At 40.2% G+C, this 13,025-nt stretch overlaps 1 protein-coding gene across 10 annotated transcripts in view; it reads right to left on the minus strand.

The window, feature by feature from the left end:
* Positions 1–13,025, minus strand: part of LOC122559589 (voltage-dependent calcium channel subunit alpha-2/delta-4-like) — a 483,398-nt gene that overhangs the window by 378,824 nt on the left and 91,549 nt on the right. For all 10 annotated transcript variants that reach the window (XM_043709329.1, XM_043709326.1, XM_043709324.1 and 7 more), the window contains exons 8-9: positions 5,394–5,544; positions 2,657–2,731 (exon numbers count right to left, since the gene is read on the minus strand). In XM_043709329.1, coding sequence (XP_043565264.1) covers positions 2,657–2,731; positions 5,394–5,544 — 226 coding nt within the window. The remainder of the gene's footprint in view (positions 1–2,656; positions 2,732–5,393; positions 5,545–13,025) is intronic.

The following is a 13,025-nucleotide window of genomic DNA, read 5'->3' on the forward strand; positions in this document are numbered from 1 at the left end:
GACATTGGTTAGGCCACTGTTGCGTGCAATTCTGGTCTCCTTCCTATCGGAAAGATGTTGTGAAACTTGAAGGGGTTCAGAAAAGATTTACAAGGATGTTGCCAGGGTTTGAGGATCTGAGCTACAGGGAGAGGCTGAACAGGCTGGGGCTGTTTTCCCTGGAGCGTCGGAGGTTGAGGGGTGATCTTATAGAGGTTTAAAAAATTATGAAGGGCATGGATAGGATAAATAGGCAAAGTCTTTTCCCTGGGGTCGGGAAGTCCAGAACTAGACGGCATAGGTTTAGGGTGAGAGGGGAAAGATATAAAAAGAGACTTACGGGGCAACTTTTTCACACAGAGGTTGATATGTGTATGGAATGAGCTGCCAGAGGAAGTGTTGGAGGCTGGTACAACTGCAACATTTAGGAGTCATTTGGATGGGTATATGAATAGGAAGGGTTTGGAGGGTTATGGGCTGGGTGCTGCCAGGTGGGACTAGATTGGATTGGGATATCTGGTCAGCATGGACAGGTTGGACTGAAGGGTCTGTTTCCATGCTGTACATCTCTATGACTCTATGACCCTAAGACAACGAGGTGGAGCGGAAGCATTGATGAAGGACAGCACTGCAGTGCTGGAAAAAGAGAATGTCCTAGAGAATTCTAGATGGCATTGAAGATAAGGAATAAAAGAGGACCAAATATGTTTCTCAGTGTAGCCTTCGGGCCACCACCTAATGAGAAGGATGTGCAGGAAGAAATAAAATTACAAAAAGGTGTAAATATTATAAAGTGTTTTTAATAGAGGAATGTAATTATCCAAATGTGATGTGAGAAAAAAACCTTATCACATGGTAAGGATCATTAGGCTCTAGAATGCACCACTTGAAATGCAGTGAAGGCAGTTTCAATCATGGTATTCAAAAGGGCATTAGATAAATATTTGAATAGAAACGTTAGTGGGAAAAGGCAGAAGAATGGTACTAAACATCATTTTCATAGGAAGAGTTAGTGCTGACATTATGGGTTCTGCACCATTACAACTAAGCATATGTGGATTTGCTCTATTATCATAGTCTTGTAGTTTTTCTCCTCAAGCATTCTCTTCTAAATGTCACTCAAAAATCTGCAAGTACCACTATTTCAGGCAGTGCATTCAAGATCATGACGTTCTACTCTGGAAGAAAATGTCTCTTCATTTTACTTCTGTTCTTCATGGTTTTAATTTCTCTATCAAATCTCGTCTCAAATTTCGCTGCTGCAAGGAGACCACCTCAGTATCTCCAGCCTCCACACAAAGCTGAAGTCCGTCACCACTGGTACCAAACTAATAAGTCTCTTCAGCACCACCATTTCTTCCAATATGTCATCCCATTTTATAACGTGGTACCCAAATTGAACAAATACTTCATCCTAACCAGTTGTTTTTAAGTTTTGTTTTATTATAACTTCCCTGTTTTTTTACTACATACTTCTCCTCTGTACTTTCCACATTAGCTGTATTATGAATTTTACATTGATCATAAACCTCAGCATTCTGCCTTATTTTATCTTATAGCCATATATTTTTTAATGTATGTTTGGCAATCCCAGGAGCTCTGGCTCTGGATGTCCTTCCTCTCTCCTTCATGACAACATATCTACTCTGTCTGAGCAAAGTCTTCTTTGGAAGCTTTCTATTGTCCAGTTAGTGTTTTGCCTATTCCATGTCATTTTTCTTTTGTTTTAATTTATTTATAAGTTACAGAATAAGTTGAAGCAAAATAATAGCTGCCTGGTGGTAATGGAATTTAATATGGTTCACCATGACTTGCTAATGGATCTTGATATAGTTAACTGGAGGAAAGATAAATGTTAGTATAGATTGCAGAACAAATTAAAATACGCAGGTTAGCATTTAAGTTAAAGAACACAAAATAAACGGTGAAAGAGATGCAAAGAAAAGGTTGGAAATAATTATTCAAAGAAATTTGTTTGGCATAGAATTCTGATAATCAATAACAAACAAATCCTCAATAAAGATTTAATCTAGGCTTGTTCAATATATAATTTCAGCAGCATGACACTGTAATCTTTTGCTATAAATTCTGTGTTTTATGATCCTGCTTCACAACCACCTGATGAAGAAGCAGCACTTCAAAAGCTAGTGCCTTCACATAAACCTGTTGGACTATAACTTGGTGTTTTGTGATTTTTAACTTTGTCCACCCAAGTCCAATACCGGCTCCTCTAAATCAAACTAAATAATTTAACAGATAATCTATGTATTTCATTTGAAGTAAGCTAATCTTTGACTCATAATATCATTATAAAGTATCTTCCATTCCTGGAACTCAATACTGTGCATATACAAAATATAAAGTTTTAGAACCATTAATTAGATTGCAGTACACAAATTTGGCCTATTCTGGTACAACACAAACTTCTTTCCTATTTATAACTCACTTCAAATTACATTATTCTATTTTGGAACCATACAAATCCCAGCTTTTATCTTTCGTCTGGATATCCATTATTCTACCTAAGAATATCAGTTTGCTCCACCAGTACGGAATTAGATTCTAGCTTGTAACTCATTTAAAATATCCTTTAATCCACAAATAATGTTTCAGCAAATTCTTCATGAAATGTTCAGCAACAAGGTTTAATATTTGTAAAATCTCACGTGACACCCACCTCTCGGTTGTCTCTGTCAGCTTGCACGAGAGTTCCTTCGAAGCAGGGCTCGACATAGTGGATGTAGTCACTATACTAGCAGAAATACAGAGTAGAACTCGCTATTAGATAGGCATTCACATTGTACTCATTCATTACTGAACGGATTCCAAGTATTGGTAGAACATACACAGGGTTTTGTCAGTGCTGGTTGCAGTGATTTTGGAATGAAGAATACGGGTTACATTAGTTACATTCTATAGAGGGTTCATATCACAAGTGCTTTATAAATTTCTTAGTTATCATTCACTCACAGTGTTTGCAAATACTGCTTTTGCATTGGCTAGGCAATATTAAATAATTGGCCCATACAAGCAACATGCTCAATTACTATCCATTGATCCTCCAATCACGCCCAACATTTCACAAGATACAAACACAAGCCAAAGTTTTATGATAAGTCTCCAACACATTTTGAGGAGTAAGGATGTAAAACTTGGTGGGGTGGTCAGGGATATTGTGCGTGTTGGCTATCCACCTTTGCAAGAACGTTACTAATGGCTGGGAAGGTGGTGGGTGGCTTGCCTCCTCTTGGCCAACATGATGCTCTTGTGGCCAAATCATGTCCAATTGAGGTCTTTTCCTGGTATTTTATCCATGATGTGAAGGTGTCAGTATTGGACTGGGAGGGACAAAGTTAAAAATCACACAACACCAGGTTATAGTCCAACAGGTTTATTTGGAAGTACAAGCTTTCAGGGCACTGCTCCTTCATCAGGCAGCTCGTGGGGGAGGATCATAGGACACAGAATTGAGAGCAAAAGATCATAATGTCATACATTGATGTTAAGTCTTTCATCTTTTAGAATGGGCTGCATTGAAAGACTTAACAGCAATCTAGGTTTGTACAATATATTGCATCAGGATATGACATTATGATCTTTTGCTATAAATTCTGTGTCCTATGATCCTACTCCACCAGTTACCTGATGAAGAAGCAGTGCTCTGAAAGCTTGTACTGTACTTCCAAATAAACGTTGCCATGTGATTTTTAACTTGGTATTTTATCAGTGAGGAACAATGCCTCACCATGTGAAGCTGCTAAGTATACTCTGGCAATCTAATCCTTGCCTCTGTTTGAGGCATGCAAAGAAAACCTGCTAGTGAAAGGGTTGTCTCCATTTCTAATCCTCATTTCAACCTAACCAGGGCCTGGAGAATCCAGTCCACTAACCAGCTTTTCAGCATTGTTCTCCACTGTTGTTTCTTGTTTAGACTGGCTGCAGTTCCAATTGTGGCCACTGCTCCCAATGGCTCTGCTGAAACTGAAGAGCAGTCTGCCCTTTGATTGACCAGTTCAATAGAATTAAAAGTCAGCCAGTTTGGGAATGAAAGAGGAGGACAGCAAATAAAGGATGGAACCACCAACATCATCCTTCAACTCATCCAGCTCATCCTTACCTTTTCCGTGCAGCATCACCACCAAGGGGGTTCATAACATCATGGAAAGAATTTTTTTTCAAACTTTTCATGATCTAATAACTGTTGAACTATGCAAATTTCATTAAAATGCATACTTGTGGATGCTAGCCTTAAGATGAAAATAATAGCAGCTTTTTAGGATTCCTTCCACCTAAATGTGCAAAATACAGCTTTAACACATTTTCATGTTATATTGCCTTCAAAATATAAGACCATTTCCTTACAACTTCTTATCGCTACTCTCCACCATATATATCTCAGTTTAAAGCTTTCAAAAATTATCTTAGTCAATGTAATGTTCTCCAAAAAATAATGCAGAGGAAGACAGCCTAATTAGCACTTTGATTTTGTTTAAATTATGCAAGAAATACCAAGGTCTAACCAAAGATTTCTGCAATCTCAGTTTAGCAGGTTTAAAAAAAAATATTTGACTTAATTAGCAGATTCTGAAAATCTATGCCTTTTTAGGTAATTGAAGACATTTACAAGGATCATAATTTAGGATGGGTTGATGCTAACTCCATGACTTACATATGCCTGCCAATGAGAAAACATCACTTCTTGAGCATGCTTTGAGACATGTAAATTTATGCAAACATGTTTCTGAATCAGGAACTGGAGCACTTTCAACACATTTAAACTTCTTCCTCCCTCAAAAACTCAAACATCAATCCACATCTTTGTAACTTCAATGTCAATACTCTTTTCACTAGTCTTTGGCTGCAGTAATTGTACAGTCTCCCATTGTCTTGCATCAATTCTAATAACCTAAGATCCCTTATTGGTGTGCAGCTTGCAGTTGCAGTTTATGCCCCAAATTCTGATTTTGCATGAATGAACCTTGATTGCTCCAGATAGCTAGAAACCTGCATGATGTTAATATTGTTATTGAGTGCTTTTGTAGTGTTACCGGAGATCAATATGACATGCAGACATCTGTCGCATGCCTAAAAACTGAGCACGGAACACTCAACTTTCTAGGTCCTTGATTACTTTACATAAATTTAGTGATAATGACATGGAACTCTCAGCCCAAGAGGATGATGAAAGCAGAAATAACTAAATAATTTTAAAAGGAAATTGAATGGGCACTTGAAGAAAATAAACTCACAGGGCTATGGAATTAGAGCAAGGGAAGGGACTGAATGGAAAATTCAATTACTCTACAAATATATCATCTAGATACCTAAAATACCAGGACAACAATACAACATCAGGCAGTTTGAATTTTGAACTGAGAAGGAAATGTTGAAATTTTCTTGTCTGATTTACTTACAGCGATAATATTGACAAAATCGTTTTCACCCAATGTGTCCAGGATGGTATTGATGGTGTGTTTGGCTATCGTCATTCTGAGACCTTTCATACTGCCGCTGATGTCAAACAGTATGATAATGTCCTTTGGGGAAGTTGCAGCCTGAATATACCTGTACATAAGAACAAACAAAATGCACAGGAAGACTGGGTCCTGGAATGAGGTCACTGCACATTTTTTGCCTGTCAGGTCATAATAAAATCTGGCCCAAATTTAAAGATGGAAGGTTTCTGTCTTAACTTGCCATAAAATGTTTGAGATTAAATAAACTTAGGAGGTCACAACTCAATAGTGGCATTACACTTCACATAATTCTGTATTAATCACCAGGCTGGATGGGATGGAAAACAGGAATGTTACATTAGGGCAGACTGAGGGTTCTTTTTAAGAAATATTTTTATTAGAGATCTTTTTAATCTTTTTAATAATACCAAAAAACAGAAAAATAGAGGCAGTACAACAAATTCAAATGCCATATTATTAGTAATGAATGACCTACTATTCTACCAGAACAAACATATCTACTTAACTTAAACTAAACTACAAACAAATTAAATAAAAATTAAATTAAACTGAATTTAAATGAACTTAAATTAAATTATACCTCACTACTTTATTCTATTTCATCATCACATTTCCACTGAGGCTCCCATCCCTGGGAGTACCAGTCATTGTACCCATATTCTTTTCTCCCAGCATCTCCCTCCCAGGGCCCCTTAGGCACCCAAACTGATTCCCACAGCTGCACCACGGCCCTAATTAATATTGCTGATAAGTCTGTGTCAATATAATTTAGAAAGGACCACCACGTCTTGTAGAACTGCTCGGTTTTGTGGTGCACCATATTTGTGAGGTAGGCTTGGCGGAGATGCTCCATCACCAGCCTGCGCCACCCCATAAGACCCGGGGGAAGTTTCCAATGTTCAATTCATTAAAATATTCTTCCTCACACAGTGGGTAAGAATGTTACACAATCTCTTCTCATGTTACCCCAGAGAGGGCCAATTTGGCAACCCCAGAAGAAGAAATACTAGATCCATGTTAATTTCAATCCTCAGGATGTACTTTAGCTCCCTTACTATAGCACTCCAGTATCTCTGGATCTTACAACAGGACCAGTAACAGTGTGTAAGAGTGTCTATACTAATTTTATATTTGGGACACTATGGAGACGCTCCTCTCTTGAATTCAGCTAGCCTCTCTGGCACCATATGAGCCCTGTGTAAGATCTTTATTTGCATGGCCCAAGCTCTGTTACATATTGAAATTTTCCTTACATTTCCCCATATCTCTTCCCATACCTCCAATGAGATATCCTCTCCTAGCTCTCAATTCCACGTCCTACAGAATCCTTCCACATCCCCTACGGCATGTCCTTTCTGTAATGATACAAAGTACTGACTGAAAGAGCACCCATACACCGGAGCATTCTTTTCTCCATGTCTGACTTGTAACATTTGGCCAGGCGTGTGGTTTTCCTTTGTATATAATTCCTTATCTGGAAGTTCTAGAAAAGTTCCCTATTAGACAATCCATATTTCTGACTTAACTGGCTAAAAGACCTCCCCTTCGAACAAATCTCCCAGGCATGAGATTCCCTTATTCTTCCATGCCCTAGGTTTAAATCCTTGGGCTCCCACCAACACGATAAACAGTGAGGTCTTAGACCAATTGCCCTTGTCTTGCCTCATCGTCCTCCAGGCTTTCACCATGTTTAAAATGTTTGGATTCTTACACTGCTCAGTCACAGATTTCATCTTATCCATAAATAATAGATTAACTTGGTGACATCACGACTGCGAGGCTTCAACATCAAGCCAAACTAACTCCGAATTCACTCGTACCCAATCACTAACATATGCTAACAGGGCATGTATTTGATACCTCTTCAAGTCTGGAAATCCACCCTTCCCTCACACTGCGAAAGCTGTAATTTAATTTCGAGGGCACCTGTGACACCAAATGAAAGACCCTAGCCAACCACTGAGCCTCCGTAACACTCATCTGAGTAGCAACAAACGGGAGCATTCTCATGGGGTACAACAGGCAAGGAAGAACATTCATTTTAATCAGGGCTATTCAGCGCAACCATGTTAGTGGTAACCCCTCCCACCTCTGCAAATCCTGTGCTATCCTCACCAGTAATTGTGCATAGTTAGCTTTATACAGCTGATTGAAGGCAGGAGTAATAAAAATACCCAAATACAAAAAACCTTTTGACGACCATCTTAAATGGGAACTGCATTCCATCCTTCAGATCAGGCACATCCACTAATCCCCCCGCCGGCACGGCTTCCGATTTTGTAAAGTTGATCCTGCAGCCCGAAAAACCGGCAAATAAATTAATTGTTTGAATCAATCGAGGAATGGACTTCTCTAGATTGGCCAAGAACAAGAGGACATCAGCAGCAAATAGGGCGATCTTATGCTCCCCCATTCCCACCCTTGGCGCCAGTATGTTAGGACCCCTCCTGATAGCCTCAGCTAAAGGTTCAATTGCCAAGGTAAATAACAGCAGTGTAAGAGGACACCCCTGTTGACTACCCCTCCCAATATTAAAGTTATCTGACTTAGTACCGTTTATGATGACTGCCGCCTTAGGATCATTATACAACTCCGCCACCCATTTGGAAAAAGTTGCCCCCAAACCAAAACACTCTAGGACCCTAAACAGATACAGCCATTCTACCTTGTCAAATGCCTTTTTTGTGGCTAGGGAGATCACCAAACCCGGGATCAATCTTTGCTGACATACCTGCACTATGTTCAGTACCCTCTTGATATTGTTGGAGGAACAACGGCCCTTAACAAAACCCATCTGATCTTCTTTTACAATATGGAGTAAAACCTTTTCCAACCTCAGAGCCAGCATCTTGGATAGCATTTTAAAATCTACATTCAACAGTGAAACTGGTCTGTATGAAGTACATTCTTTAGGGTCTTTCACCTTCTTTAAAATGAGGGAGATATTAACCTCCTTAAGAGAAGGCGGCAGACAATCCCATGTATATGAATAGTAAAACATCCCCAGAAGTGGCTCCACCAACATATTTATGAATTCATCATAGAATTCACTTGGGAATCCATCTGGCCCCAGTGCTTTGCCACCCTGGAGATGCCTTATTGCTTCCTGCACCATCATAGGCACATTCAACAGGGAAGTCTTTTCCGTGTTTATATTGGGGAGGTCTAGATTCTCAAAAAAAGGGACTGCATTCTCGCTGCACTGTGTTGACCTCCCTCCGAAGTATTTCCTAAATCTAACATTGATCTTCAACTAACAGGTAATGTTGCCAGCCTCTTCTCTAACAGACATAATAAATTGGAAAGTTTCTCTCCTCCTAGCCAGATATGCCAGATATCTACCTGGCTTATCTCCAAATTTAAACAATCTTTGTTTAGCAAAGGAGATCACTTTTTTAGCCATTTGTGTGTGCAATGTGTCGAGAGCTGCCCGGAGGGCTGTGACCCGCTGGAACTTGACCAGAGAGGGCCTATTATAATATGCTTCCTCAGCTATCTGCAACTGGGCCTCCAGCATCCGTTGTTGTTCCTCCCTCTGCTTCCTTCTAGTTGCTGAATATGAAGTGATCAGGCCTCGTAAATATGCCTTAGTGGCCTCCCAAAGTATTGCCGGATTACTGGCTGAACACGAGTTGATATCCCAGAAGGCCCTGAACACTCTTCTGATGTACTCAAAAAATTTGCTATCGCTTAACAGAAATGGGTCCATGCACCAGAGCCGTGCATCCATTCCACCACCCCTGACTTTAAAATCTAAATACACTGGCGCATGATCTGAGACAGCTATATTCCCAATTTTGCATGCCAACATTCTGTTCAAGCAGTCCAATGGCATAAAAAAACATGTCAATTCACGTATGGCACTTGTGTGGGTTGGAGTAGAATGTAAAGTCTCTTCCATTAGAGTAAAGATGCCTCCACACATTCATTAGTCCCAACTCGTTACACATGTCCGCCAACTGCTTAGATTGCACAGGTCTATCTGCCAGGCCCCTTGGCACCCTGCTAACCTCGGGATCTATTAGATAATTAAAATCCCCTCCTATGATCGTGCAGCTCACCCCAAGACTCATTAATTTAGCAAATGCATCAATTAGAAATTTAAGAGGGTGCACCGGGGACAATACACACTCAAGACGCCATACATTTTCCCATGTATTCGGGCTTTAAGAACCGTCCATGTTTGTCCTTAATTTGCTCAATTATCTGGAAAGGGAGGTTCTTTCTTACCAATATAGCCACTCCTCAACTCTTAGAGCTGAAGAGGAAAAGAACACTCTGTCAGAACCCCCCCGCTGCAGTTTCAGATGTTCCTTATCAGTTAAATCAGTCTATTACAGTAGGGCGATGTCTACCCTTTCCCTCCTAAGGCTTGACAACATCTTTCTTTTAATAGGGGAATGACTCCCTTTTATATTCTAGGTGTACCACCTGCCATGGTTGTCCAGGGCAGCCCGTGGTTTCCCAAGAGGAGGAAGCTTATCTGAGGTGTGACGAGCGACAAAGACATTAACTCTATGAAGTCTAAAAACTACCCGTATAAAACTACAACTAAAAAGCTAATCACTACATTTAACTTAAGCAAACACCCAAATAACCCCCAATTCACTAGAGATCTTCCCCCTTGCCCACAGGGGGCACCTCCTAATCCTTGCTCCCATCCCAACTCCCTCTAGCTGAGGCTGTGCCCTAGCCCCAGGCAATTTACAAATGAAGAAACCGGTTATTTATATTCTGAGAGTTAACAATGGATGCCCATCCCCCCCAACTCGCCATAACCACAGATATAGCCAGGCCCAACACAAAAACAAAAGGACAGGAGTAACAAAACAGCCCCAGCTAATACCCAAATGACCGATATATGAAATAACTCCAGTTTTACATCAAGCCAGTATGTATAAAGCAAACAACCACAAAAAAAGGAGAGAGAGAAGAGAAAAAAGCGGCAATAAAAAAAATTTAAAAACCTCATATCATTGTCCGTAATGATGCCCCCTCCCTCCCCACCCAGACTCGAGTCCTTTAATTGAGACAATTCACAAAGTCCTTCGCCTTTTCTGCCGAGTCAAAATTATACACCGCCCCTCCATGAGCAAAACGCAACCCAGATGGGTACCTCAAGGAATATTGAATGTTACCCCCCCTCACCTTACCAACCATCCCCAGGAGAAAAACTGTTCAAACTCCCGGGGTGGCCCCTTTGGATTTAATGGGGCAGTAGCAGTTACTCTCGGAGTTTTCCAAACTCCCAGAGAAGATTGAAGCAGCAGTGGAACCACTGAGTGCCATGCTGAAAATCCACAAGCAGGAAATTCAACAGTCTCATTTGATGCCACAGAACTGCCTGCCAGTTCCCCTCACAATTGAATTCCCTATCACTAAAGCTCTCCCAGCCTGTTTCCTCCCCAGCTGTGCAGCAAAGCCAACCATGGTGCCACACCTTGGTTGTTGCCATCACCCTGAATTCTCCACCTGAGGGGTCGTCCCTCCCCCTAACAGTAGCCACAGGGAGTGAGTAATAGAAACGAGGACTCAGCTGAGATCATACAATCAGCAGGATAATGGAGACTTTGGATAAACATGAATAATGATTGATATATGTTCTGTGGGAAATGTGACATCTGATTAAAATACAGTTATAATCTTATTGCATTAGAAATTGACTAGGTGACTTAATGTGTATGGGTTTTTGCTAGGGTTCAGTCAGAGAATGACTGTGTACAATGATTATACCATCATAACCTGAACATGAATCTCCTGGTAGTTTGTCAAATTGAACCACAAAGCCCACTCTATGAGACATTACCCTCATCCTAACAACACTAACTATGCCTATAGGTTATACTCCTCCATCCTAGAAGTCTGGGGCTTTTGTCCCAGCAGCAGCCACAGTTTCCATTATGGCTCTGCTGAGTTCTCTAGTAGCTGGGATTTCCTCACCCCAGATTTAATTCCAGGAAAAAGTCTATTAACAACTAATCAGCTACCTGCCTGGTGGAAGATTATGCAAGCTCTCTCAACTTCATAGACCATTTCCACACTGTAGTGATTCTATGATTCTATGTGTTTCCCACTTCTGGATTTAATCAAAAAAGGGAAGATCCCAGCCATAGTTATGAACATAGAGTCTAGATGGGTTAAATCTCAATGAACATCTAAGGAGAGAAATTAGAATAATGAGAAATCCGATGCAGTAGAAAGAAAAGTTGTAACAAGGAACCACACATCAACTTTGAAATGTTTTCACGGAAGAGATTAGAAATAGCTTCCAAAGAACAGGACAGCTTCAAACTTCATGCTCCTTTGGATAAAGAGCTGAAATCAAACTACAATTGAAAATAAAAACATATATTGTATGAATGTGAAAAAAAAGTAGTGAAGACAAATGCATACACAATGCAATGGCTTCAGCAGGAGATGCTGATCAGGAAGAGTGCCGAGCAGAGAAGCTCAAGCAATCAAGTAGCCTCTCTCTGTGAAAAAAAAGGTGTTTTTGTCGAAAGAAAAAGGCTGAATGGAGAGAGAAGTTATTTTTGCAAACAAATGTGAACTACATGGATAATCCTGTGCAAACAAAGAGATTTTCTAGTTCAACCTTAATTTTCCTTTATATTTGTAAAGACCTGATGCCAATGGAATAAAGAATCTCTCTTTCATGATCTTTGGGCAATCATAATGGAGAATGGTGAATCTAAATCACAGGGGATGCAATTGTTACATGCCTGAACTAGGCAATCAAATGGATTTAGGGCTGTCAGAGTCAATTTCCATTAAAGTAGGAACAACAGAGAGCTTAAAATATACAATTAATATAATTGAACCTGAGAATGCCTCGAGCAAGTACAAATTCTTAAGAGTGAATGTTCAAGAAAACACCTACATGACGGTTAACTTCAGTGTTGTGGAAAAAAAAAGGATATTCTACCAGAACAGTTTCTCTTGCACTCATCAGGACAGCTCAAGACTACCAATGTACAGGGAAAACAATGTTTATACCATGTCAGAAGAGAGTACTGATTGGTTGAGGCATTGCCATGGAGAATGCACCAGTTAATGTTGACTGACAGTTAACTACCAAGCTTTGTTTACAATATAAAGCAGGCAACTTGACTATGGTTGTCAGCATAATTCTTTACACACAGTTTAATTTTACAAATGTTTTCCAGTCAGAGTCACTTCTAATGTTGGAGACTGTGTTATGAATTTTGCAAGTATAGCCTAGTTGAGTACAGTCAGTAATTTACATCATCCAAAGCAATACACTGTTTGAGCTATATGGACCACATCTCCAGCATTATAGAAGATGTACTGAAGCAACACTGCTTGGTACTTTAGACATTACGTCTTAAACCTGTGATTTTTATCAACAAGAAGATTGCTGAAACCAGGTGCATGAGAACGCTACAATCTGCAAGCTCCCCTCCACGGTGGCTCTGTGGTTAGCACTGCTGTCTCACAACACAAGACCTGCGTTCAATTCCAGCCTCGGCGATTGTCTATGTGGAGTTTACGCATTCTCGCAGGGTCGGCATAGGTTTACTCTGAGTGCTCTGGTTTCCTCCCACCGTC

The sequence above is a fragment of the Chiloscyllium plagiosum genome, chromosome 19, assembly GCF_004010195.1.
Source record: "Chiloscyllium plagiosum isolate BGI_BamShark_2017 chromosome 19, ASM401019v2, whole genome shotgun sequence".
Classification (NCBI taxonomy): Eukaryota; Metazoa; Chordata; class Chondrichthyes; order Orectolobiformes; family Hemiscylliidae; genus Chiloscyllium; species Chiloscyllium plagiosum.